This window comes from Tinamus guttatus, unplaced genomic scaffold, assembly GCF_059628265.1.
Source record: "Tinamus guttatus ecotype Peru unplaced genomic scaffold, ASM5962826v1 Tinamus_guttatus_pri_ptg000314l, whole genome shotgun sequence".
Lineage (NCBI taxonomy): Eukaryota > Metazoa > Chordata > Aves > Tinamiformes > Tinamidae > Tinamus > Tinamus guttatus.
In genome coordinates this window covers 11,643,585-11,671,472 of record NW_028288848.1, presented here as the reverse complement: position 1 = coordinate 11,671,472, position 27,888 = coordinate 11,643,585, and the positions used below count along the sequence as shown (strand labels likewise).

General features: G+C 41.6%; 1 protein-coding gene across 4 annotated transcripts in view; it reads right to left on the bottom strand.

The window, feature by feature from the left end:
- MARCHF8 (membrane associated ring-CH-type finger 8) overlaps nt 1–27,888 on the bottom strand; it is a 77,489-nt gene that overhangs the window by 15,875 nt on the left and 33,726 nt on the right. For 2 of the 4 annotated variants that reach the window (XM_088528770.1, XM_088528772.1), the window contains exon 3: nt 2,843–2,893. The exons of 1 other annotated variant lie outside the window; for it this stretch is intronic. In XM_088528770.1, coding sequence (XP_088384896.1) covers nt 2,843–2,893 — 51 coding nt within the window. Of the gene's footprint in view, nt 1–2,842; nt 2,894–27,126; nt 27,259–27,888 lie in introns of all 4 variants that reach the window. One more of the 4 variants, XM_088528773.1, reaches the window with a different exon arrangement.

The following is a 27,888-nucleotide window of genomic DNA, read 5'->3' as shown; positions in this document are numbered from 1 at the left end:
ACTGGTTGCCATTCAGCCCAAGAATAATTTAATACTTGACAGTGTGCTTCTGCTCAAAAGATAAAGCTGTACGGCCTTCAGAAAAGACAAAGCATTTACATTTTTTAAAGACTGCACTTTTGATTCCTTTGCTCTGATCCCAGTATTTGCATTTTCAAAGCTTACCCCTTAGAAGGCTACGAAAACAAGACTTCCTTGCTAGGTTGAAATCATCTCCCCAGAGCAGTAAGATGACAGGAATGGTACACAGATGACCTGAAGATATTTCCATACATAACATCATCAGTGTGAGGGTCACCCAGACACTTTAAAGAAAAACAATACTACTAATTAAGGGATAACTGCTTGCAGACCAACCTTGTTAGTGACCTCATTTAATCTGCTCATTAGCAGAATTCCTTTATTCAAGAGCAGAGGACATGAATTACCATTGCCGTGGAAATCCCTTTTTTATCTACTCTCAGTGTCTGGGTGTTTTAGGGTCAAATCTATTTATATTTAGAAGTTGAGGCTTCTGTTACGCTTAATTATATCCCTGCGTGGCTTGTACCACTAAGGCACTAATAAACCTCTGTGACTTCTCAGCAAAAATGCTGGTTCAGCTGAGCTATGCCCTGTATACATCTGTGCAAATCAGGAGCCTTTCAATCAGTGTCAGTGCTCTCGAGCAGTGCAAGTTTGGAATCTGAGTCCCATGACTAAATCAATTCAACTTGGCTGCAACGCTGTCTATTTTTCTATTTCAAAACAAATATGGGAAAGATTCCAGAAATTCAAACACTTCTTGTGGAACAGATTTAAAAGGAATGTTTGAAATATACACACCAAAAAGCGAAGGCAGGTCTGGAGGAAAGCCATATCCCCCAGTGCGTAACAGACTGCACAAAACCTAATAGCACCATATGAAGATGCTCCTACATCTCATCCCCTACTCCCCGTTCCGCTGCTTCTGGCCTCTGTCCCCAGGCAAATGTTCAGGTTCTTCTTTTTATTTTTCTTCCCTTGGCCTTGCCACACACCTCCTCCGCCTCTCTCAGCATCTGCCTCTTGGGGGACCTTTCCGCCCCTTCCTCCCAAGGGATGGCTCCACCTGGCCCCAACACTTGGGGTCTATGTTCAGTTGGGTCCTGCTACCCCTACCAGCTGATCTCATTTTGAGTGGTACCATCTGTGTGCCTTACTCCTTGATCACTTTTAGCCCTAGGGCACTGAATCCTTTCCTTAGCCACACTGAGTAATGCAGCATCCTCTCTTGGCTAGAAGCTGAGATCTGACTCAGTCCTTCCCACACCTATTGCATTTTACAACCGAGGGCAGTGGAAAGATGCTCAGCATTACTCACAGCAGGTTTATAATGACATGGCATCGCCAGAAAGGACTTTGAATCAAGACTCGATGCCAAGCGTTTGTAGCAGGAATCTAGAGTTGAGTGTAAAAGGAATAGCTGGAACAGTCATTTGCAAGAAGTGTGATTATTATTCTGAACACATACAAATGATTAAATTTTGTTAAATAGCTGCTCTTAAAATACTGTAGTGTCAAAAAGCTTGAAGGATGCTAAAAGGGCCATATAGACAGCCAAGCATACTGATAGTTTTTTTTTCTTTACATGTACTGGCCCTCCATTATTGGCCAGGTTGGTGTATTCTTCTAAATAAATAAAAATAAAATAAACTTCCCTTTTAAACCTCAAAGCTAATGAAAAGATTTCCACATACTTATACTTTCACCCAGTATTTTGCTACCAGAACCATTTTTCATATGTCCTATAATACTTTGAAAGCCATCCTAACTGCAGACCGCAAAGGCTATTGTAGCAGCTTAGCACCAGGTTGTCTGGATGCTCAGCCGACATTCAGAGGAATGAGATGGCTGATTTCACTGAGAAACTTCCATTTCTTGCTCTGGTTAGAAGACCAGAGGTGTTCGATCAGATACCGGGCCAGAAGAGAAACATTAAGTACAGTAACATTTCCAAGAAGCTCCTGTTAGGAACCAATATCTTTTATGTTGAACTGGTTGAACTACAAATTTAGTGAAGTTACCGTTTCCTTTGCTGCAGAAAAGTACATACAAGTCATGCCTAGACACCCAAAACAGAAGTGGTTGAGGCCTAGCACGGCCATAACAATTCAGTTTCTCATCAAAAGTCACGAGTACCAATAACACCAACTGTGATGAGGAGCAGCACAGCATTGCTAATGTTAAAGCTTTAAGCGATTGCAGTTTTGTAAGCAGAAAGCAATTATGCTTCCAGCTAATTTAAAATATTCTTATTTGGTAAGCAGAAGTGAGAGTAGGGCATGCACTACACACAACAAGTTATCTTGGATAGAGAAGACAACTTCTTTTTTCGCTGACCACATAACAAAGTAATTGTGTTTTAATGTGCCTACCCGTTATATTCCAGTATGACTAGACTGGATGGACCATCATGTCCCTTACATCTAACCATATACCCAAAGCATATTATGGGATATATAAATATAGCTTACAGAATAAGCAAACTTACGTGACTAATAATGTTTTTGGAGGGTCTTCCCCCACCCCCGCCCCCAGTAAGATCTCAGGCACCTGTTACTGATCTTGCCCTTTCCAAGCTAAGGAGGTTGAAGGCGCAAAAGAGAAGACCTATGCTCTGGGATAAATTAGATTTGTCCACAAAGAGGGTCTGCAAAATAACGGAATTCTAAAGTTTCAACAGAGTGACTATCAATTAGAGATACTCATAAGCAGCATTTTCTGCCAGTCACATTGTCATACATATCATTTCAATTTTAAAATGAAAGAAATCCCAGTACTCCCAAATTTATCAAAGACAGAGTTGTGCTGAGGAACATACCTTTGAGATGTTACTAGAACGGCTCACAGAATGCCCCAAAGCCTTTTCATTCTGAAAAAAAAGAACGGGATCAATGCAGCAACAGATCACAGTTGTGGTATTTTAAAGCTGATATCAGAAATAAAACATCATGGAGAAAGTGTTACAACTGTGGTTTTAAAGCATGTTGCTTCATTTACACCAACCTGAATTCTGCAAAAATCACTGATCTGTTTGGTTTAACATGAAATTATTGTATAGAAAATCAAAGAGGTAAGATAAATACAAAGTAAATACTAAAATAATGACCTCTTCTATTGATGCTGCAAAGCCCTTTCCTTGGATGTCAGCTATTTTGAAAAGGCTATTTCTTGGCCCTGCCCTACAGGAAAACGCAATCATCCAGTCACTTAAGCTGTAAATTCTTAGTTAAAACAAAAGTATCCCAGTGATGTGAGGAAACAAGGCCAAGTAACCACATCCATGTCATTTCATGAGACAAAACAGAGTTACTAAGGAAATTTCCATTTACCACAGAACTCTGAATTAAACTGGAAACACGACATAAGAATTGCAGAAGTTGCAATTTTTAAAACTGAATCAGTGACGACTGTTGCCATAACTCACCTTTCACAGTGCAAGGCCTGACTGATAAGGATGACAATCTTACGGCCTCCTATCAAAATACAGCGTAGGTTTCACCCTCATATTTCATCTCATATGGGTTTCTGCTTTCTGAACACTAACCGTTTATGCTAACTGTACTTGAACGTGATCATTCCACTGGTGAGAAAACAGGAATCTACCTGTAAAGGCATTTTCTTTGCTTTTTTGTATAAAAACCAACAAGAAACTCTTTTAGGCAAATAGTAGAGACAGCGCAAGTCATGACGTTTGGTTACAGATCAGTATCTACATTCCTCTAAGTTTGTGGAGTTTGGACGTGAAAAGATTTGAGTTAGAAAAAAAGATCAGAACAATTTTACTACATTCTTGTATGAGCTCTTTACTGGGTAAGACTTCCTTGAAGTGCACTCTTTCATCTGACGTTTCAGGACCCAAACCATCTCACCTTCACCTGTCTATTCTCCAAAGGGAAATCACTTAGAGACGCACGGACAGCACCCTCCAGCTCTCACCGGTGCTGCTGGATCCAGTGGAGCTTGGGAACAGAAGTCCCCCCCGTAGGTACCAAGCAGGGATGTAAAAAAAGACAACTGCAATTATTGCATAATGCACACGGGTTTTAGGCCTGCTGGCTGTGATTCACTATGACCCAAGTGACCTTTAATGACTGAAGACCACACACAGACAGCTCACGGGCCAGGGTGCACAGAGGCACAACCAACGCTTTGGGATCCCTGGGATCTTTTGAGACGTTTATTCCTGCAACCCATTTCTAGAGCAGCTCCAAGGTCTATGCTGAGAAAGAGAAGCAGGACAAAGGCTTCATCATGGGCTTTCAAAAGCAGGCAGGCTCTTCCTTACCAGCAGTGCTTCTCTCCCCAGACTGCTCAAACCTGGGCCATGTCACAACATCACCAAACCAGGGAGACACGAGGCGAGTTCTTCTCTCCTTAGCCTCCCTGATCACGGCTAACCGCTGCAACATGACCATGCCAGGGAAGGAGCAGGGGACACATTTAGCAAGGAGTGGAGCAACAACACTGGTTGCCTCACAGCACAATGATGGGCATTTCCTTGGCTAATAGATATGAACAGTACTTCCTTCCTTAAAATTTGGGACATACAGGGTCCTAACTGCTCTATATGTAGGAGTTTGCATACTAAGAAGACAGTAAAATGTTCCGTCAGAAGAACAAAGAGAGGTAACACAATTAAAAATCAGCAAGGATCAATTTAATGTCTGGATAACTGTGATCCAAGTTAACCACTGACTCCAGTGTCAGGTTTGCATAGCGCAAGGCTCTGTTTGATTACAGAGAGGCCAACAAGTTTCTATTACTTGATATCAGTATTCTTGGAACCAAAACAAACCGCTAAAATAATTCGAAGAATAGAGGCAGGACATGCATGTAAAGACTAACATCCGCCTGGGCTGCTGCCAAAACTGGCATCAGCTCCAACTGTAAGGGATGGAACTAGCTGAATTTCATCAGAAATAGTGTAACTATAGCAACAGAAAACAAGTTCACTGAAGATACAGCAGGCAAGAGAAGAAAAAAAAAAAGAAGAGGTGTCTAGGGACATGTTCTCAAGCTGTGACGAAAGACAACCAACACAGGCTGGTGAGCACAGAGATTTGTCCCCACACAGGTGTGAGCTGGAAGGGGGCTGCGCTTGCTCGGCCTTACCGGGCTACGTGGGAGATAAGCAAAGCAAACCTATGGGGGACAAGGGAAAATGGTAACAAAGAGCAAGACCGGTAACCGAGAGGCCTGTCTGAAGCAGGACATACAGCCCAGGTCAGTGACGCTCTCAAACCCAGCCTAAGATTTCAGAGCTCCAGGGTGACCTAAACACAAAACTAAACACAGCAGAGATTGTTCTTCTTAACCAAATGATGCCCTAACACTGCTCTCCAGCTGACAACGACGCCTGAGAAGGAGCGTGACTGAACATACGCAGACACTTGTGTTGAAAAGGATGAGCTGAAATGCAGTAAGCACGAACAGCCTGGAGCACAAGAGCTGCATTTGCAGAGCAATCGCTCTCTTATCCACCCCACAGAAGCCAGTCTTGCTGCTCTGCTCCCAGGATCCTGATTTTATCTGATGGATACTGTGGTCATCTGAGAGACAGATGTCATATCATCGTTATTGATCTATTACTGGAAACATACCTATCAGAGGTTTCAAGCAGTATATGATGGTGCACAGTTGATTTTGCTATTGAGGAGTCATTTTTAAACAAAAAGAAGTGTTCTTAAAAAAAAAATCATTTAAGGAATACAGAGTATCAAGGAATTGCAACTGACCCAAGAGACACTATCGGCTCCAAGATGGATTTGCAAACACACACACAAACAAATATTTCATTTTGGCCGGCCTGTAAACTAGGAAGCGGTGTCATCACCCAGGTAACTTTGCCTTAGGCTCTGAGTCACAAGCTGGCACTGTCTTAGGCTGTCTTCTTGTGCTAAATTTACTGAATGAGACACTTTTTTTGAAACAACTGCTCCAACTCTATGGGTTGGAACATATGACTATGGAGCCATGATCTATGACTTTAAAAGCAGCAACCTGCAATTCACTGTGACTGCCTGAGAGGCATCCCAGCAAAAAGAAACTATAGTGCTCTCTTGCCTGCTCTGCAAAGCACCCTGAAGTTCTTTTATTTCATCATTAAATGGCAACAAAAACACTTCTAAGTAATACAGCCATGACTTCTAGCTGGGCTGTTTCATTCTCTTTTATAAATAAAATGATAAAAACATCTATTGTTAAGGAAAAAGCAGTGGAAGCTATTAAATAGATCCTCTATCTGCTGGTAGTTCCTGTAGTGTGATACACAAATATGCTGTGATACATAAATACGCTGTATTATTCTCAGTCACTAAGACAATAAAAGGAAGAAAAGAAGGGGAGAGGGGAGAAAAGAAGGGAGCTGCTGGAACAGGTGGATTTTAACAGTAATGACTGTAGCCACAGGAGGGACAGAAATGTTAAACAGATATGAATTAATTAAAAGGCAAAACAAACAGAAGCTCCTTGTTCACACCATATCCATTATCAAAACATTCGTCTTGGGATCTTTCAGACCATTCACAAATCAGCATTAATGTGGCAGTGAAAAGGCCAAGCCTCTATTATGGTTCCATCATTACCCAATAAAGGTGTTCAGAGATTTTTCTCCAGTACATTCTCATCTCGTAATTACAGCCCCAAACACGCTCTCCCTCTCCCTTGCAAGGGCATTAGTCTTTGCGCTTAACGAAAGGTCAAGGCAAACACAGCATCTGCCAACACAAACCATATGATTATTTGATAAATGAAGTGTTGTTCTTTTAGCAGACCAGTCCTTCTGTATGGGATAATGGGAATCCTGCCTTTCAAAATGCACCCAACTCAACTAGAACCACTACGTAGGCACTTAAAAAAAAAAAAAAAAAAAGTCAAAAATGACAAGTGCTGCAGGACTTTTCTTCTCCTGAGCCACTGCCAGCTGCAGCTCTGCACTTCCCACCAGAGCCTGACTTTGGGAAAGCAAAGAGAAAGGCAGAGGCATGGAAATTACCGGGAGACAGGAAAACTGCTATTGCCTCCTGCGGTGGTACAGGTACGTGTTGCTCTACCTCTGGACTCTGCCCTTGCCTGAATTGCCCTTGGTAGTCTCACCCTGTCCGCTTCTTTCTTCTCTTTTACCCTAGATCCTCTTGAGGTTGCTTCGTCCTGTGAGAGGCAGAGCTGCCTCCCTCCTGCAGCACCTGCTGCAGCTCAGCCCTGCTTCCCTGTACCAGGGCTTCCAACCCTGCTCTTCCTGCCCTTCCTCACCCCCCTGCTGCCACCAGGTCTCCGTTACTCTCACCTAACTCCTCTCACTCCGGAAATGTAAAAGCTGGCACCTCCCATCCTTCTGTTTACCGCGCTCTTCCGTATTTAGCACGGCAAATTATTTTACCCTTGCTTCCCTGCTGCGGTATAGCTATTTTCCACAAAATGAAACAGCTATGTAAATTATACGGGCAAAACTAAGACCCATTTGCAAATACAAAAGCACCATTTACTATTAATTGAGGCAGAAGGAGCATCCCCACCCACTGCCAAGAGCTCAAGGAGCCCAAACTGCCCTTGTGAGCATAGAGTAGCAGTGTGCCACACTGGTTCCTCTTTCAACTCAGACGGAAGAGAAAAATACCTTGGTAAATTGACTTGAGTTTCATGTGTCTTTCTCCCCCACTCCAATGAACAGAGTGAGCAGAGGGAGGTGATCTCACAGCTTGTGTAGCCTTCTGCTGGCTGCACCCCTCACCTCACAGCTGCATTCAGTCCTCAAGATTGCGAGTACTAAACCCGTCCTCTCCCATGGCCACCATCACAGGGAAGAAATTGCCACCTGATCTATCCCAAGGGCTTAGACAGGTGATTTTTATTCTCTCTTCTCACTGGCAGAGGAGCAAAAGACTTTACCTGGGCACATCTGCTGCCCAAGGCTTAACCCTTTAACACACACACACTGATCCAATGGGGCTCCGCACCCCTATTTTGCAATAATATTTACATGATATTATGTGACATGATAGCATGCGTTAAGAGCCTCATTTCGGGAAGAGTTTCCTACCTAAAATCTCAGGAATTAAAAGCAGAGAAATGGAACGACCCAAGCTATCGCTCAGAGGCACTTTGTTTTGAACTTCTTCCTACTTTAAAGCTCTGGCTGCAGATCCTCACAAGTACTAATAAAAAGTCAGGACACACGGGGATTTGAAAGCCATTTAAATCCTATGTTGTGCATAGTAGGATAATTTAATGTGCTAATTTTATAATGGTAGATTAAGCACAAGACTGATAACTACTAAAGCTCTCACCATCACCAATGGCACAATTTTTCAACAGGCTTCTATATAAATGGCTGTTTTCTTAAAAAAAAAAAAAAAAAAAAAAAAAAAAAAAAAAAAAAACAGAAAACAAAAAAGAAAAAAAAGAAAAAAAAGAAAAAAAAGAAAAAAAAAGAAAAAAAAAGAAAAAAAAAGAAAAAAAAAAAGAAACACTTCACAAAGGAGAATGAATAAGTAATAACAGCAGCTCCCATTTACATTGCAATTCCCATCCTTCCAAGACTTACAAACCAGGACACAGCCCTGCCTCGCTAGAAACTGTGAGGTGCTGAAATGCTGAATTGTTGAATGATCCTTCCACAGTTAAGCAGCAAGTTCAAAGCAGAAATGAAACTTGGTTCTTCCATCAAATCTTGTGATGAGCTCGTGAATGCACAGCTGTTCTACCAATACACAGCCATAAAGAACCTGGTATTATTGCAGGTTTCAAAACTGGCAGCGGATTTCTTAGCAACCATTTCTCAGAACTAATGCAAATCCTGCACTGTAATTCTATATCTGAACAGTGGAAAATAAAAAGAATGTATGTTTTTACATACAACACTTGCATATGCACTTAAGAGATGGGAGATGCTTTCGTGAATTACTTTCTTCCTCTATCAAATCCAATAGGTTGTGAAATTACAAAGGTTCTGTCAGCAGTAGGTGCTGTGACTGACAGAACCCAGCATTTCATTATTTCAGCAGAAAATGGGATTTTGGATAATTTCATCTGAATATACCCTCTCCCCTTCCCCCCTCCTTTTTTTCTTTTTGGCAGTCACCACACTATCATGCAAGAGCAATGGATTTACTAACAGTTTAGAAAGTCAGTGCTTGGCAAAATGCTCCTTGCTCGTTTCACATTTTTGCCCATGATTATCACCAAGTATCACCAAGGTTCATCACTGACCTAACCAAGGAAGAAATAACTGCATCTGCGCCTTGCATCTTCACTCCTGTGTTGTATTTAACTCTGGACAAAGACAGCTATGCAGGGAGGGCTGCAAAAAACACACTATAATACTATTTTTTCATGCTATTTTTTTATCACGCTGAAAAAGGCTGCCTGATCCATCTAGTCTAGCATCCTCTATTCCACAATTCACGCCTCAAAAATGAAGCAATAGGTTAATGCAGAAATTCTTGGATGATCACACTGGACTCTCTGGGATTAATTATTCACTAATGAGTATAGAATGTAAATATAAGATTTCAGATCTTCTCTCATTGTGGTATATCTAACGCAAATTCCCAGTGGCAGGCCTAAGCCATCACTCAGGCAGCATTTCTAGAAGCTCATCAGTTTCCTCATTCCTGTCCACATCAAGCAGCTACTTAATGCAGCAGGAGACAAGTGAGGAAGAAACAACTTGCATGGAAAATACAAGATCAGAAGAAGAAAAACAGGTGAAGCACCAAGTTTTATCCCAGGTGTGGACCTTTTGACCATGCCTGAAAACACCAGCAACACAAATAAAACCACAGGATGATATGGCTTAAACAGGAACGACAGACCAAAGAAAATAAAAGGACAAAGTGACTTTAATAGCAGAATCTCTACTCTTTCTGTGTACCAGGGTGGTCACAAGCACAATGCACCTCATCTGCTCTCTACCTCATGAATAGCTCTTAGACCCTGCACAGATTTTCCTACAGCTATGCAAACCTGGTGGACACAGAGGCTCCAGAAACATTTGTGCTGTGGCCAAGTCTATACTCGCTGTCTCTAGTCTTGCCCGTGGTCTTAGGAGCATATGGGATACAGTTCTTGGATCCATTCCAAACTGGAAGTCCAGCCAGAAGGGTGCTGGGCAAGGCCAGGACAGTGTTCTCTTCAAAAAGCTACTTTTCTTCATGGCTTTATTCTACTATAAAAAAATTTTAACTTCCATGCAAGACCATCAGTGTGGTAGATTTCACTAACTCTACGTTCACTTGCAAACTACTAAATTCACATGCCACGTGTCCAATATACAAAAGAGGGCATAAATGGCAAAGTGTTTGGCATCCAATGGATGTTCTTACCTAGCTGTTGCCAGACAACCTACCTAAAATGGACCTTATGCACATCCTTACTCAGTGCAAGACAGAAAAATAAATCCTTCCTTTAGGGAACAAAGTATATGAAGTACAAAGATAAGATCCAAAAATACATACCTTTCTTGATAATGGAAGCAGTATGCATTAAGCTTTCCTGTGAGAATGGAAATGCCACTACAAACAATTTTGTGCATTTAATAGAAGCAAGATAGATACAAGCACAGAGGAAGCCCATAACTATAAAAAGATTAAAAGGAATACCATTCTACCATTTGGAAGGTGATTGCATTTAATGGAACTGCTGAAATTCTCATGACATACAACACAAGTGAACTTGTCAAAGCAACTATTTTAAGCATTCAGACTTTAAAACCCTCTAGGCAACTGGTAATTTGGAATTTGCAAGCTGCGAACAGCTGTAGGAAATCTGGAGCCCAGAAAGCTTTGGGAAGAGCTGGCCCTTCCCAGTTGTTTGCCAAGGAAAGAGCCCGGGTGCTACCACACGCTCCTTGCCGAGTGGCCCTGGGCTGCACATGGCCTGGAATTTGGATGCAGTCTCCAGGCCTGGTCCCTCCCCTTTGCTCAGGTAAGCACGTCCAACAAGGCTTCACCCATTTCTAACTCATATTACAGTGTCAAAGCATCATATTAAAACAGCAAATCACCCAATCATCTCCTAGCCATGGTTATAAAGCCCCCCTGGATCTAAAAACAGATTGAGAAAAAAACTAGAAAACCAGTTCTATGAACCAATTCAATTATGTGCACAGTGCTAAAAGCTGCAAAAGCCTCTTCTGCCTCAACCCGGAGAATTTAGCTTGCTATAAACTCACTCACTCTTTCTTTAGCTTAAAAATCCATAGTTATTAACTTCATATCCATATTTAGAGCAGTGCACTTAGGAAGATCAACATATTGAGTAACTTCAAGGGATTTGAGGGTGTAGAGTTCCCAGCAGTTACATGGAAACAAATTTCAGGAACAAGTAAAAGAGAAGTACAGTGAGAAATGCTGCGTTTCTCAGTCACAAACAGATACTCTGGCACTTTCTCACTCTATGTTTGCGACCCATTACTCACAAGAAAAAATTCCGGTGATTTTGGTTAACTTCCCATGATACAGGAAGGATAGGAAAAAGGGTAGGGATAGGGAAAGTAAAGCACAGTGCAGAGACTGAGCACAAAAGGATGAAAAGACTGACAAAGGCAAGGACAGAAGCAGAGTTTTAATTAGTGCTCCCTTTTTCTTTCTTACAGATAACTCATTAATTGGGGACCTGATAGAGCAACAGGACAAGAACTCAGCATCTATCTGCAAATCCTAGACCACCACCTATACCCATGCCTATTTAACAGTAATGCTGTCCAGCTGGATTGACGTGAATCACTAGTACGTGTACATCACTAGCACAATAACTTATTGTATGCCTCTCATTGTATCAGGGGCATCTTTTTTAGTTCTCTGTCCAACAGAAGTAGTTTTAGAAAAGGAACCTTATCCATTCTCTGTTCAAAAATATAGTAGCAGACAACAAACAAAATATCTACATAGATCATAGATAAGGAACTGGTGGAAATGAATACAGAAACAGCACAAAAAAATCAATGGGCCATCAGCAGCTTATGGGTGGGTATGGGCACAAAAGAGTGAATCTCAGCTTTCTGAAGGTCAGGGGGGCTTCCACCACCACCCCAATCAGGTCAGGAGTTCAGGCTTGTTAAAAAGAGGTATTATGGAAATGCAAAGGGTTCAGGGACGAACAGTTGGGGTGATCAACGATAGGGAGGAGCTTTTATATGAAGATACAATGGAAACGGATTATTAAGAGAAGAAACAAGGCAAAATGAAGAAAGGACATATAGCTCAGTTACAAGACCTCATAGTTGTGCCCGGTGCCTTTAGAAGAACATCAGGAAGCATGGAAATCAAGCCAGTTATCACAGGCTAAGAATCACACTCCTGATGTGTTTTGTAGAGGGTTATTTCCTGGAGAAAGCATAAAGCAGCACTTCAAACAGACCTAGTGGTCCCACTGAAAGCAGCAAGAAACCTCTCTGATTTCACAAGGTATTAGAGCCACTAACAACATCCTGACCTACAAAAAAAATACTTCAATCAATGATACCATAATATTTTGGCCGAGGTTAGGTACACCTCAGTGGTTTGGGGCCTGGACCACTTGAAAACACCAATTTGCCTTGCAGCATGAGAAAAAGGAAGAAGAAACTGCAGTAAGAGTTAGCTAGAAAAAAACAACATGTGTTTCGCTTTGCACATGGAAATCTACATTTGTTTCATATTCAAAAGGCAGACGCGGGAGCTTTATTAAAAGAAATCCCCGTTCAGGAATGAGCAGCTGTGCAGCACTAGCCCTGCGGCCAGCAGAGCTGCGCCCGCGGCGAGCAGAGGGGCCAAGCAAAATGCCAGGGAGCAGGAAGCAAAGGGATCGTGTTTTCCGAGCAGGGGACTGTGCACCGTGCATGCAATAAGGGACGCTCCACAACGGCAGCCTGATTTCCCACCACCATAACCCTAAAATCGTGTCAAATTACAGGAAAAGATAGTCTTGAGCAACCCAGTGAGGGACTAACACAACCCGCTCGCTGAAGAGAAGCGGCCCTGCAGAAGAGCTCTCCCGAGCAGCCTGTCTGACACGGCGGGTTTTGCTGTGTCTCAATGAGCTGAATGCCAGCAGCTGCGTAAGAACTCTAATTTTATCACCACAGTCCCAGGAACGCCTGCATTTTCTGCTAAAATAAAATCCCTGGGCCATTAGCTTATTGGAATAGAAGCTTTTCCACTTAACTGAAGACATTTAGTCATTCTCTTTCCTAAACTCTCATACTCCAGTTCCAGCAAAATCCTCCTTCATTTCAGAGGTTTTTTAAGAAGACATGCACATTAGCTCAAAAATACCCTTCCTATGCCAACAGTACTAACCAACTCCCTTAGCTGCCTTCTCTGTCTCCCTGTTATTTGTACGAAACAGCAAACGAAGTGCAGCTGCCAGAACGCTGGCTGACCCAGTGGGGACCGTGCCGCATTCTCGCGCACACGCTGACACAACATTTTCTAAAGTTTATTTCCCAAGGGGAAAGAGTTATAAATAAACCTCATATCCATAGTAAATCTCCTGCCCTTCCTTCCCTAGAGCTTTGAGCTAGGGCAGCTTTTTTTTTCCCCCCACCCCCCACAGGAAATTGCATCAAAGTTTTCAGAAAATGAGCATTATTTTATAAGATTTGCTTTTGTCAAACTGGCTTTAAATTGACTCCCACCAAAGCCAGATTTAAAATAATCGGTTTCAATCTTCTCTACAGTCACTGCTCTACATATTCATTAACTCCAGAAACAAAAGCCTGTACATCTATGAAATCTGCAGTTGCTTTTATAAGATAATGATTTAATTAAAATATATTTTGTGTTTTCTAAAGATACTCTTAAGAAGTTACAAAGAATCGTTAAAGGGTTAGAGACATTTCTGTACAGAAATCCTTTAGCAATTTCTGTATAGCTTCTGAAAGTATCAAGTCAGACCTTGAGGGAAGGCAAGTCTCCTTGCAGACTCTACACTTATACAGGGGCACTGCATTGGTGCAAGATTAACTGCTGCCGTTATAAAGTTCTGATCCACAACTGGAACTTAACGCCTTTTCTTTTTTTCCCATTTTTTTGAGAAACATTTCTTCCAGTTTGAAGTGACCACTGAAGTATTTTCCAGGAAGTTCAAAAATAAATAATAGCTGCTTTGGGAATCTGCACGATAGGCAGCTGGAGCCACGTGGAGAACAAGGCAGCAAGGAGTGGCACGTGGAAACTGCTGCTTCAAAACTGAACACAGGCAGGCCAAGAGGTGCAGGTCACCCTGTAGCCACAACAACTACCTGTGAACCCCAGAGATGATTTTTTTTTTTTTAATACCCTTCAAAATGGAGAGACAAATGGAGACACTTAAATATAGCCCTGCAGTTCCCTGGAAGTGCTTCCCGTGGCATCTAAAAAAGCCTCCCTTGCAAACTCTTGATCAGGACATGGAGGGGATGAAAGTGTCTCCTTTATGCTGACAAGCAACCGGACAAAATCCCACCCATCACTCTTACAACAGCTCTTAAAACCCACAGAATTGTCAGTTTTATCCTAACACAAAACAAGGTAGCAAAGAACAGTGGTAAAACACAAAAGGGAGAGTTCAAAGGGACAAACAGCAGATGCTCTAAGACAGCCAGAAAAAACAAACATTTTTCCCCATGAGATTCCTTAATAACATCTGCTGCTAGTAACCTCGAGGGCAGAATGGCTGCCATCAAGAACAGGCTGTTAAGTTGGAAGAAACTCTCAATGCAGACATGCACTTGGGCAACCTCACTGAAAATAAGGCTGTACCAGAGTGGAGACTTTAGCCCACAACATGAAAAGAGCTTCTTGCATTTTATAACAGCTCTCCTCCCACACACTACTGCCCTGTCAAGTGAAATCCTGCAGTTACTCAACAGTGAGCAGCAGCAGCAAGCAGCTAAAATCAAGAGCTGACCTACACTGTATCTAAGAAAGTAGAAGGAAATGATAGAGCAGTTTGCAACTTTACAGCCTTTCTGCATCAAAAGATCCTTGCAAAATATAATCCTGGAGCTCTACAGCAGTGTCCTGGAGCAGACGAATGTGAGGGATCACCTGGCAGACGAGAAACCAGAGGCACAGGGAAATTACACGGCCCTGGGGGCAGCTCACCCTTATCCGTCCCGCTCTTCGGCGCGGCGATGCTCGGCGCTGCACACAGCAGCTGTCTGCCATGACAGACGTACGGCTGAACGTGCATGTGATCTTTGCGCAGGACGAGTTTCACATATAGCAAAACTGTGCCCAGGCAAGGAGAACATCAGCAAGATCTCCTGTTTTCTCAGTGGCAGAATATTAATCTCCAGCTTGGAGCTTGCCTGCATTTCACATGCAATATCAGAATTTAGTATAAACCTGAATAGCTACCTACTGTAACCCACCAGCTGGTAAATATTACACGTTAGTGAGGTCTTCTCCACAGGCAAACAAACAAACAACCAAACAAGAAGTCTCTTTTATCCCATCAATCTTGCTTCTCCTCTGAACTTTTGTGTTTGCCCCCACTGCTTCTAAGCATGATCCCAAGTTCTCCTTGCACTTCTCTGGCAACACAGTGGGGTCCGCAATCTCATGGAGACAAGCAAGTGGAGGGTAATATAACTAATAAATTAACATTCAAGCACGCCTAATAGTTTGGCCACAGGTGAAAACTAAGGTGGCAGCACAGCATAAGGCATCTACAGACTTTTTCAAAGTAGTTAACTACTCTTGGGATTCAAGACTAAAGCACATTGCTTTAGAGAACAGTTCTGCAAGAACTCCTCACCTAGGTCTTCTGATACTTTAATTTCTTCAGTTTCTGGCATGTGTGGAAACCCTGCTGCCCACGCTGTAAGGCAGACACGCAGAACTGCGCCCCAGCAGTGGAACTGAACTAAGAGGATTACATTCCAGGAGGGACATGTTTTGGTGAGAGGCTAGAGGCTTAAGGGGATTAAAAGATAGCTGCCTCTGAAGGTGGCGGGGGAAAGCAGCAAAGCCGCACATGAGCACGGCCTGTAAGCGAGCGCTGCTTCACATCACGGCACAGCAAGGAGACGCAGCAGTGGAAAAGCAACGAACCAGGGACCACAGCAACTGCCACCGTACCCTAACAGCATCTTAACTCATGTCCTGCCTATATTTTCTCTTCCTTATTCTGCCTTTTCCTACCCTCCTTTCTTCTTAGCTGCAGCTTTGACTACATGCAACAGCCCTTCTCTCTTATCATGCATTATTATCTCTACTCTTTATATCGTATACTATTGTATATCTATACTCTTTATATCTTTCCAGGTCAGCACCGGAAAACTATTTGGAAATGCAGTTTAATTCAATGTTTGCAAAGGGTGTTGGAATACTGTAAAAACTCTCTCTTCCAAGAAATTTGAACAAACATGAAGAAACACAGCCCTCCTCACAAGATCTAACACCAGGTACAATGACGAGCTCCTTTAAGCCTTAGCAAAAAAAAGTAATGTAATCATTTCTAAATCCAAGAGGATTTTATTTTCCTGCTTCCTAACACTCCTCAAAGGTAAAGCATTAGATTCTGCTCCTGGCTGAACATGCTCTTCTGACAAATACTTAAAGCAGCGGGAGTTTTATTCCCTTAAAGATAAGCAGTTTAACTCACTAACAAGAGTTAAAAACACCCAAGGGCCTAGCACCACTGGAACATCCTATCTGGATATAATTTAGAAAGTCAGACAACTGTGCAAAATTCAACTGATGCTTTCAAGGAAGAACAGAACTCAAGGGCTCTGTGGAGTTAAGCATTAAAACACATGGCAAAAAGCTGGAATTGCTTCAGAGAGCTTAGAAAACCATACAAAGAAAGTTAAAGACAACTGCAGCTACATGACAACAAAAGCTGGAAGGGATGGACACTGGTGCATTAAGCATAAGTAGCCAAGCATATTTCTTTTATCATTTTTCAAAAATATCCATATAAGAATCAAACTACATTTTGTTTTCACTTAATGGAAAGAATCTGCTCCAAGCACAGCTGCATTCCAAGGGATATAATAAACTGTAGGTCAAAGTCACTCAAAATAAAAGTCCTACAAATGCCTGCTAAATTATAACAGCAAGGTGGTTGATCTCAGCTGTATCACAGACAGCATCAAAGAACCAGAGCAAAGATTAGGATTTTCACTGAGACAGAGGCTCGGGATCCAGGAGGATGCACTTTCTGTACTCAGACTTGTGTGGTCTTCGATACTAAACGTTCACAAAGTTCAGTTTTGACATCTGAAAAGAATGGGAGTGAATACTCATGAGTTCACCTTAGAAAAATGTTGACAGGTAAAAACAGTTCACATCTATAAATAGTGAGGAAGCCTCTGTTATGGAAGGACATTTGCAGAAAGGCAAGCAATGTGAGCATGCTGCTCATGTTTCCTCCTTGTCAAATTCATACTTTTGGATATTCCAGATGCTTTGTTTTTATGTATCTATGTTCACCTTTCTTTTCCTCTCAGTGAAAAGTATGTTAACATGTTTCTTGGAGTCAGACACACAAGAAGGCTTCCAGTTGTGCTTCCATAAATCAAAAGCAGCTGCTACATGGTAAGGCAAAAGTAAAAACTTTTAAATAAAAGCCATAAGTGCAAAAGGTGAAAGGAGGATAGAGCAAGTGATAACCAAGAATACCACCTATTGAGGAGGAAGAGGGTAAAAAGAAAAAAAAAAGTTTTTAAAGCAATGTCAATAAGATTCTCATATTCCTCATTTACTTTGGGATGAGTAATGTAGGTGTTCCGATGACAGGCAGGTTGCAGAAACCATTAAGGGTCTGAAGCACAAGAGGAAGTGCAACAAGGGCCCTGCCCTGCATTCCTCCTCATGGACTAGGGCAGAATTCCTAGTGGCAAAGGAGAATGGGGACTTCCCATTACAACTTCACCCACCCAAGGAGCATCTCAGTTCCTGTTGTATTTGCCCACGGATACTGGACTGTATAAATAAAAATACTTCTATCCTTCCTACAATTGTTGAATCTGAGGAATCCTTTGACAAAATAACCTCATCCGCCACCACTTAACTGCTTCCAGTTGTCATCCAACATAATATTATGGTGAGTTTGTAGAATATGCACCAAAATTTATTGACTAACATATTAAAATGTCTTTTAAAAAAGACAAGTCTGCTTCTGGGTCATTGTATGTACCTAGTTTGCTTTTTTTTCTAAATCAATTTAGAGGGCATTAAATTAATTTGGGCCTTGTGCTACCTTTTTATTTTTTTCTTAAATTATCATTTTTGTTTCTCTCCACACAGGACAGCTGCAGTGACTTAGATTGATGAGGTAGTCTAGATAGCTTAGAAATGATCCTTACCTGTACTAGAGCTTTGACCCACTAGAGCACATAGAATGTGACAGAAGAAAAAGAGCAGCTTATCAAAAATGCATGTCTTGAATTTTCCGCTTGTAGTAAGCTAGAATTATCATTATCAGTCATGTGCTATAGTAGGGCTCACAGTTTATGAGGAGAATTGATGTCCTGCTATAGTCAAGCAAAGTCTAACTTTGGCAAGTTAGAGCTACTTCACTTGGGAATTGGCATGGTCCTGGAATCACCCTTCATCTTCTCTTCACATTTAATACAGCAACACACACAAGAAAACAAAGCACTCAATGTACAATTAACAGCTAGGATAGGTTTGGAATTTGCTTAAATATCACAAACATGTCATGGGGAAAAAAAAAAAAAAAAAAAAGATGCAAATCAAACTTATACCTGCATAAAACTTCCTGCCCTGTACAACTAATATTTCTTCTCCAGGCAAAATAAGCTCCATGGATAGACAGATATATTTTTTTCTTCTGCCAGTCTACAGTTTATCGTCCATTTAAGTACAGGTTTTGTGCTAAATTATGAACCTTCAAAGTATAAGTTGGGCTTATAGTTCTCTCACTCTTACAACCATAAATGGGGGGAAAAAAAGTAGGAAAATATGAATATGAAAACGCTTCCAGTTGAAGAACATAGGCAGCCTGAAACAGCAGGTCGAACGCAGGCCAGCCACTTGGCTGAGATGCTGACGTGGCAACGCAGGAGTCTCGTAACACGACGTGTCACCCGAGCTCCCTGCAGCTGACAAGGCTGCCAGGGACAGTCACACACGGTGCAGGTTCGAGGCCAGCAGCTGCCGAGCGTCCCCCTGCTCTGGGGCAGATGGTTGCAGCCAGGGTAACGATCTCTTAATTGGAGAGGTGCTGTCCAGCCGCAGCGCACACATCCCACACACCATCACCGGGTCAACCCCGCGCTGGCCCCGATTGTGACCTGGGAAATGGGAAGCTAACAGAAGTCAGATTTAAATTTGACTTGAAATAAAGGATATTTTTGTGGAGAACAGTGTACAGGCAGTGCTCTCATGGAGGCAGAATGAGTGCATGGCGTCAAATATGGGAGAGGACAGCATTAAAACAAGTTTATTAGATGCATACTTCCTGAATAAGGCAGACAGAGAATGTACAGGGATTATTACACTAACCTCAGTGGCCCAGCCTGACTTTGAAAGTAGAGCTGGTGCCTCAAATAGCCTAAGGCATCACATCTGGGTCTCCAAACTATTCTGACTCCTCTGAGACAGGCAAACACTTCCTTAGGGAATAGTGTTGTTGTATTTCAAAGTCCTAATGCTAACCACTGAAGGGCAATCTAGATAAAACAAGCACCTCAATGAGTCATAAAGCACCAATTTTCTATTACACAGCAAGACAGAAACTGATGACAAGAAACAACAACAAAATTACAGATTAACAGAAACCAGACGGAACTGCACGAACTATTCAAAGGAAACTGTTAGCTTAATACCGAGAGAAAGAAACAACTGTGTGTAGTAACCACAAGAAGTCTCAACTATCAAGGTCGACATAAGGGAGCTTAAATTGCTGGTTTTGAGATAGCAGCCTGTTATGCTAGGTTAAACTGGGAACTTGACATTAAATTACAAAGAAAGAAAAAAAAATCTCCAAGAGAAGCACAAAAACTCATGTTGACAGCAAGCCAGCTGCCTGGCAGAAGGTGCAAAAACCAGGCCCTGGGAGAACATTAAGACATTTCTTCTTGTTATTCTCAACACTCTCTTGCTACCTCAGGGTCTTCTCCCCTGTTGTTGAATCACAGGTTTCTGTCACCAAAGAGCTCCAGATTAATTTCTGCTAAAATACTGTGAAGGAACCAGGTATCTCCACAGCAAGATGGGCACATTCAGGATCTTGTATAAGATTTGTCTAAAAATATACAAGTTCAGGTCTCCACATTGCCATGGAAGCACTACTGGATCTAGTAAGCAGATGCTGATAGGGTCATAAGTGTTTAAAGAGTGTGCAGAAAGTAATTTTTAACTCCCATCTTTCTCCAGGGGTTTTCTAATTGAGTAGCCTCTTCTATTTTTTCTTTCTTTCTGACAACTTGAAGCACAGGCTGTTCAAGCTCTCCACATGCTTCAGATGGTTCAAGTTTGTCAGTCTTAGATGTGCAAAAACTATGACTCAAGCTTCAAAATAATGAGATTAGCTTAACATTCATAAATACTTGCACGTCCTTACTTACAGAGGCTGTGCGCACCAGAATACGTATGCTAAAAATCATAACTCAACAAAATCTTAAGATGTACATGTCTCAAGCATTAGTTGCAAAAAAAAAAAGAAAAAAAAGGAGTCAGAATATGAACCTTTACCTTCACAACCCTTTCTTCAAATAGATACATTGCTATGGTACTTTCATGCACAGTTCTGAGAACACAAAATTACCACTCTTTTTTAACATAGGCATCTCACAACTTCAGTCTTCCTGTTCAGTTTTTGTCTGTTTTTAAGTGGTGCATCTCGGGGAAAAAAAAAAAGAAGAAGTAGTCTTGTGTGGTTACTGCTTTGGAGCAAATGGCACCATTTTCTTTACTGGGACCAAAATTCATTTCTTCTCCCAAATGCCATTCACAGAGGCAAGGCTGTGGGCCTGAGGTTACCACCTAGCCAAGGGGTAGAAGCCATTCTGTCCTTCACATGCCGTCACTTAACAAGAGGAAACAGAGAAAAGGGTTGAGACATGGGAGAACAAACAAGCCCTGAACCACTTATCTAAAGAAATGGGAAAAATCACCCATCTGTCTCATCGTCACTAAGAAAGTAAGTTCTTTGGAAGACATCCTATGACTTTACGCATTTCTTTACAGAGACAACTTAGAAAAAAAAAATGCATCTCTGGAAATGATCTATCTAGCTGCATGAGGCCTGAATTTGGCCTTCTAAATTCCTGACAGCTATCTTAATACACAAAGTCCAATCATTTAGTCAGTTCAAATAAATGCAAAAATATTCACTGTCAAGCCAGAGACAAAATTCTAGGTAAGGGCATTTTAACTAATTTCAAAAAGGGCACCTCCCAGTAGGATTCTGCAGTGCCTGGCAAGCCATAAAGGAAGAGAGAAGCACCATCTCCTTCAAACCCACTCTGGAAACAACTGTGCAAGAGGTTGAATCACTTCAGTGGAAGTAAACGGTGGTACGAGCACTGCATATTTTTCTCCTAAACAAGGTAGAGGAACTTTACAAGAAAGATCTTCAAGGTGCTACTTTCCTTCAGACCGTCTCATTAAATAATAATTTCTAAGACTACCGAAAAAGGGCTGGACTGCTTGGGTTTCTTGATTGTTTCGGTTTAAACCACATAAGGTTCCCACATGCCTGAATAACAGGCACCAAATAAACTTAGCAGTAATTGTTTGGTGAGCTTGAAATCATGGTAATAAAGCAGAGAAAGGAAAGTCCCCCATTATGATTGTTATTGTTCCCCCATGCATAGCAGACAGATGAGAAGGGATGTTACTGACAGAGAAACGTGCAGAATCTAAGACATTTTGCAAAAGCATAACTTTAGCAAATGCAACCATATGAAGTGTGCAACTTTGGGGGAAAAAAAGGTAAGAATTCATATGGGAAAAAAACCCAACATACTCAGAAGTGATGTTTAGCAAAAAAAAAAAAAAAACTCACAGTTAAGTCAAAAACACATCAAGAGACATGAAAGGAAAGGAGAGGAAGCCACAGAAGACATCAAAAAGGAGAGGACGCAGTAAGAACAGCAGAATCTGAAATTCTCTCTGTTCTTTATAGGCTTATATCGTTATTAACCCAGGCAGATTTTTTGATGTTGTTTGGCTTTTCTTAACCATTCAAAGTTCAGTTCTGCAGCTCTGACTGTCTTTGTTTTTGTCCTTTTCCAAATGCCCATACAATACTGTCATGCAGTAGCAGGTTTTCATTATTGAAACTGATGGATTTCTCTTGTAGTTGATAGGATTTCTGCTCTTCCAAAACCTTTCTAGTCCTGGACTAGACTCAGAGGGAAAGCTTCTCTATGATGTATAAAAGTATTATTAAAAACAGAGATGGCATGGCTTTGTATTTATAACACTCATGGTCACAACATTTGTGACAGAGACACGATTCCCTATCAAAACACCTATATCACAAAAGCTTAACAATTGGTCATGGGGCACCTTTATCACTTGAGAGGAGAAGACTATTGCCAGATGGCAATACAGTTGAGCAGTTTTCTCAAAGAAACAACAAACTGTGCTAATTAGAACCACCAATATTAGTTAGGGACAGACTGCCTTTAACAGGTGCAGTTATAATCTACTGACCACTCAGAACTCACCACACTGCAGTGTTTTCAGAACTAATACAATCAGATATGTTTATATTATGGGAAATTTAAAAAAGAGTAAAACAGGCAAACCTGGACATCAGCCTTTTCCCTGCAGTTCCATGTGTTTCCTAAACCTTCATTGAATGAAAATTTAGGTCTCAGATGAAACTCATTGTCCAATTTTACATACTAGTGTTCAAATGAAAAAATGGTCAAGAATATATCACTGGGTTTTGGGTCAGAGAGATATAAATTCAATTCATGGTTCCATCATTGTGTTTGCATGTTCTTTGGACAAACCACATCAATTTGTGCTTTAATTTTTTGAGGGCAAAATGGAGCAAACAAAACCTTTTCTTGACATGTTCTGGCTGACTCACTTTTGTTAGACTGAAAATTTTGAGAGACTAAATACAGTCCCTTCCTACACGTCGTACTGAGTAAAATGAGATACACTGCTAGAGGTCTTCTGTGCCACTTTCATACAACACTGCCAAAAAACAATGCTTGAAAAATGAAACTACCTGTTCTCAAAAGCTGTTTTAAGTCTCTTTGTTAGTTTTAAGCTCAGATATTTTGCAAGTCAATCACCTCACACAAGATTGTTCTCTAAACATTGTTGAAAGGCAAAGACATGACTGGCAAGCTCTAAAGCACAACTGCAACCACACACTACCATTTAGACTACACAAAGCCTCACAAAACAGCAAAGCACTACTTTACCTCCAACCTGCTAATTTGCTGTTACTTACTATGAAGGTACATAAAGCATCCTAAACCAGAGCTGTATAGAGCCAAAATAACCCACTGCTGTGCCCTGTGCCTAGAAGCTGTCAAGGGAGAAGCTGTGCTTGGTTGGGCACAGCTCTGGACTCGTGTTCACACAGCTTTTGGATGACAGTTTGCTTCTGTCAGCTGGCAGCCAAGTCCCTAGAAGTAAACATCATTACAAGACACCCCTCCCTCTCCACTAAATCTCACACAGGTCACTTCCCTACTGGGACTTGTTAAATTTCTGCAGTTATTTGCACTTCAGAGGTCTGGCTCTGGCAGTCACTGGCATCTCTCTCTACTGCTCTCCATGTCCATTGCTGTACAACACCACTAAATCATGAGCAAGTGCTGTATCCACCATACAAGTTATTTCCAGCCAGGACCTCTAGTCCCATCACTGTCATGCCACACGCTCCCCACATCCTTTCTCTTTCTGCAGAACCCTTTGGTTACCCTTTCTGGTTACCCAAGAGCCTAGGGTAAAAGCTGGCTGTTATAGAAACCACCCCTCCTGTTAAGAGCAAGGACTCAACATAGTTATTACCTTCTTATTGGGGTTTGCTGCCTGAATCAGACGCATCAATAACAAAAGGAGAGTTAGTCTAGGTCGAGTATGACTTCTTTTCTTAGTGCCATGTGCATGGCCAAACCACAACACCTGTGGCCTTAACACGAGCCCTACTACTACTACTCAATTTACATATCTACTATACATTTATAGTTCCTGACAGATCTTGATATTCACGGTTGGGAAAGAAAGGAGGGGAAGAGGTTCCCCACAGCCAGAGGCCACGGACTGGAGCAAGGAGGTAACACAGAGACTGCCACCCCGCTCCAGGGAAGGGATGAGGGCCAAAGACACCATCAGGACGCCTAATGCCGTTAAGAGGATGCGCAGCACAGGGCAGGTCACAAAACTGACACCACAAATGCCACAAAAATATCGACTGCTAAGTTTTACATCATTTGTGACAGCAAACGACTTGATTTTAAGTTCACTATGGCCTCAAAACGCTCCCCACCGTTAAGCACACTGGGAAAAAGCCTAGTAGTAAAAGGCTCTGAATGGAAAGTACGCTCATTTCACACTACAAAACTTTCTTGTCAGTTGAAATTTATTCCTCAGAAAAATCAAACAGCTACGCTTGTTCCCCAAATAAATCCACATTTAAAATTTGTTATCTGAGAAAGATAAAAATGAAGTGTCTCTACAGCTCGATAGATTCACAGAGGCCACATTTTTTAGCTAAATTACATTCTCCGTTTTTTCCTTTTCACAAGGACACCGTAACTTCCACCATTTCCTTTGGATGTTTTTACAACAAGCTGCCACCTTTACAACACAGAACGAGTTAATAGCACCTCTTCCATTCTTTAATGCTAATAAATACACTTTTCATTTCAGTTTGTGTCGTTTCTTGCTGCTGCCAAATGCTGAATATTTTCATTATACTTCTGACCTTTACATTAGGAATCTTTATATTCCATTACAAAGAGACACTGAGATACAGGATAAACCTGCTAGATTTTATCCGAGCCTCAGACTTCTCCCCAGGCTCTGGGCACAGAGAACATCAAGCTTCCAGAGCTTTTATTTCAGCTCATCACAAGAATTTACAGAGGAATAGCTGGGTTATGCCTGGCCTCACCTACACTGAGGAATTTCTGCAATACTGGTATATGTCTGGGAGCTTTAAGATGGCATCAAAATGGTGCTGCCATGGGGGCACAAACCGGCTGAGGGCAGAGGCCAATGTGTTTGGTTCTCCTCGGTGCCCATACAGCTGCAATTGCTGGTCTGTGCTACAATGACAGTATTTAATCTTATGTGATTACAAAAACCAGCTAAGTTGGAAGCAGAGAGCCTGGGTACTGGCAAACCTGAATGACAATGGCCTAAAAAGAACGATGTTGAGGTGCTTTTATAAAACTGTATTTTAAACTATCAACACAGCAGCTCAGTGCACTATATATAAATAAGTGCAGAAATAACTCTTCCCTCTCTATCGTCTCATGCTTAAACATGCTCAACCGAGCTCCAGAAGTGACTGAGTACTAAAATAGTAAAATACACTTTAACGTAAAAAAAGCTAAAAGGTTAAATCACAATGTCTTAAATAGATCTCTTCATAAATGCACAGGACCTAACAAGTCTAGTAATTCCAAGTAGCAGGAATTCTTCTAGCAAACTAGTGTGAAACAAGGGTCATATACACTAAAAGGTCCCACTCTGCTGTGGAAAAGAACATTAGACTCTCATCTCTATATCTTACAACTAGTATCGTAGCTCTGCAAAATGCAGGAAACAGATGAATTCTCATTGCATATACAGCATACAAAATTCAGCAACTTTAACATATGAAATCAACAGGAGCTAGAAGTTTTTTTTTAAAGTCAACATACGAAGTTACTCTGGACTTCCAAAGAGTATTTCCCTTTTCCTGCTCCACAAAGTCACAGGCTTAATATGTGTGTGTGTGTGTGCGCGCGTGTGTGTGACAAAACACGAGTCACAATTGCTAACAAAGAGAGAGAGAAAAAAAAGAAGTCTCCAAAATACCATATTCTTGTGTATATGCAAATTATATTTAGGCAATCAAGTCATCTTAGAAGACAACATGCTGGCAGGCAGCATACATTTAAGCCTCACCAAAAGCACGTGATCATTAACCTCCTCCTTGGGGATTTTACATAAAGCTGACAATTTCTGCTTCCACCAGTAATGCTTATTTACCAAACCCCGACTGCACTGAAAGCTACCATTTTTAAAGGAACACGTTGTCTGCACGTCAAAGCGCACCATTTTGTCCTAGCTGTCTAGCAGCGACTGTCAGTCTTTGCTATTTCAAGTTTCGGGTTCTGAGCAGCTACCTCTCAAAAGCAAACTAAAGCAAACCCCTAAACAGGGAAGGCAACTGGCAAGACAGGCACGCGCTCGTGCCCTTAACAACCAGAGGCAGCGGACACACTAAGTCACACAAAGCAAATATCGTTCAAACATTCTTGCCAAATGAGATGAAGTGTTTTTATTCCTCCCTTTCTCGCATATGCACAAACCCACGCGTTACAGAGCAAATAACGCTCACAAAACAGAACAAAGACCCTTTGTTACCCTCATAAGGTTTTGCAAAATCTCCTTCTTTGTCTAAAACTGAACTAATACTAATAGGTTGCTTGAGCCCCGCTGATTTCAGAACACAAAGCTCGTGTACAGAAGGAATATAGCTTTTTCAGAACAACTGGTATCATTAGAAAATACAGACAAGCTTTTGAGCACGCAAGCCCCAATTTCACCAGCATCTTTATTCAGAAAATAATCATAAAAAAACACTGCAGCCATTCAAATGCAAACAATTCTGAAGAGACACAATTGGAGCTTAACGTCTGTTGCACCACAGTTAATCTCCATCTCCTTGCCCCCTCTCCCCAAAAAGTGCTAATACCAATACAATTAAAAAACAAGCTTAAAAAATCCCAGCGAGCTGTCTCTGTGCTTAGTCACCTGCACTGTCAGCAGCAGGTCAGTGCAAACAGAGGAAAAGTGCTTAAAAATGCAGCTTCTTAAGCAGAACTAAACAAAGTATCATGAAAGCGGATCTTTTCTGCCGCTCTCCAACGAGGAGCCACTACAGCAGCCCCTCTTCACAGGCTGCCTTAATGTGTAAGACTTAATGGCATCTGCAGTGAAGTATAAGCCCAGATACTCCCCTGACAAGATATTCTCCTACCTGAAGCTTCATTTTCCAGCACGAGTGCATGTGTGAACCCTTAGTGTGGCTTCCTCTTGTTGCATGACTCCTGTTATCCAGACTGAAGAGAGGGAGCTGTGGAAGCAGAGCTGCTGACTGCCCTACATTTGCCTGCAGATGAAGAGAAAGAGTTGGTTCTGTACTTGTCTGGGCTTGTTTAAGCCCCCTAAGTATAAACTAGTGTAGCTCAAACTAGACTAACTACTTCCTCCAGCTGATCCCAGAGAAAGGAGCTGGCAATGAATAATGCATGAGAGCTCCCATGAACAGGCTCCATTCCTTGCTGCAGCTGATGTCCTGCTCTCCCCTCAGCCAAAAAGCAATCTGTAATACACAAGTCTCTAGCAATTTCTGGGCTGTGAAGCATAAAAATATTCCTAGTGTCCAAGGAGCAAGGAAAATCCTCCTTCAGATCCATTTTCTTTCCTCTATTCATTAGGCAAATCAACACATCTGGAGATATTTTAAAGAAAAAAAAAAATCCATGTAGCTAGAAGTCAAAGAAAGCATGACAAGCACAGAGCCATACCTCCACACTCCACAATACTACTGAACTAAGTCAGTGGCTTGGTAATTACTGGGCTTTTTTGTATGTTTGTTTTTTATTCCTGAGGGCTACAATGCAAGAAAAGCCTTAAAAATCAGCAGTGACAACAGAGATAAAGAAGGTGGCCAAGTGAGCGAAATAAAACAACCGAAAAAAAAGGATATACTGAAAAGAAGGTGTAAAGTAAATGTTTG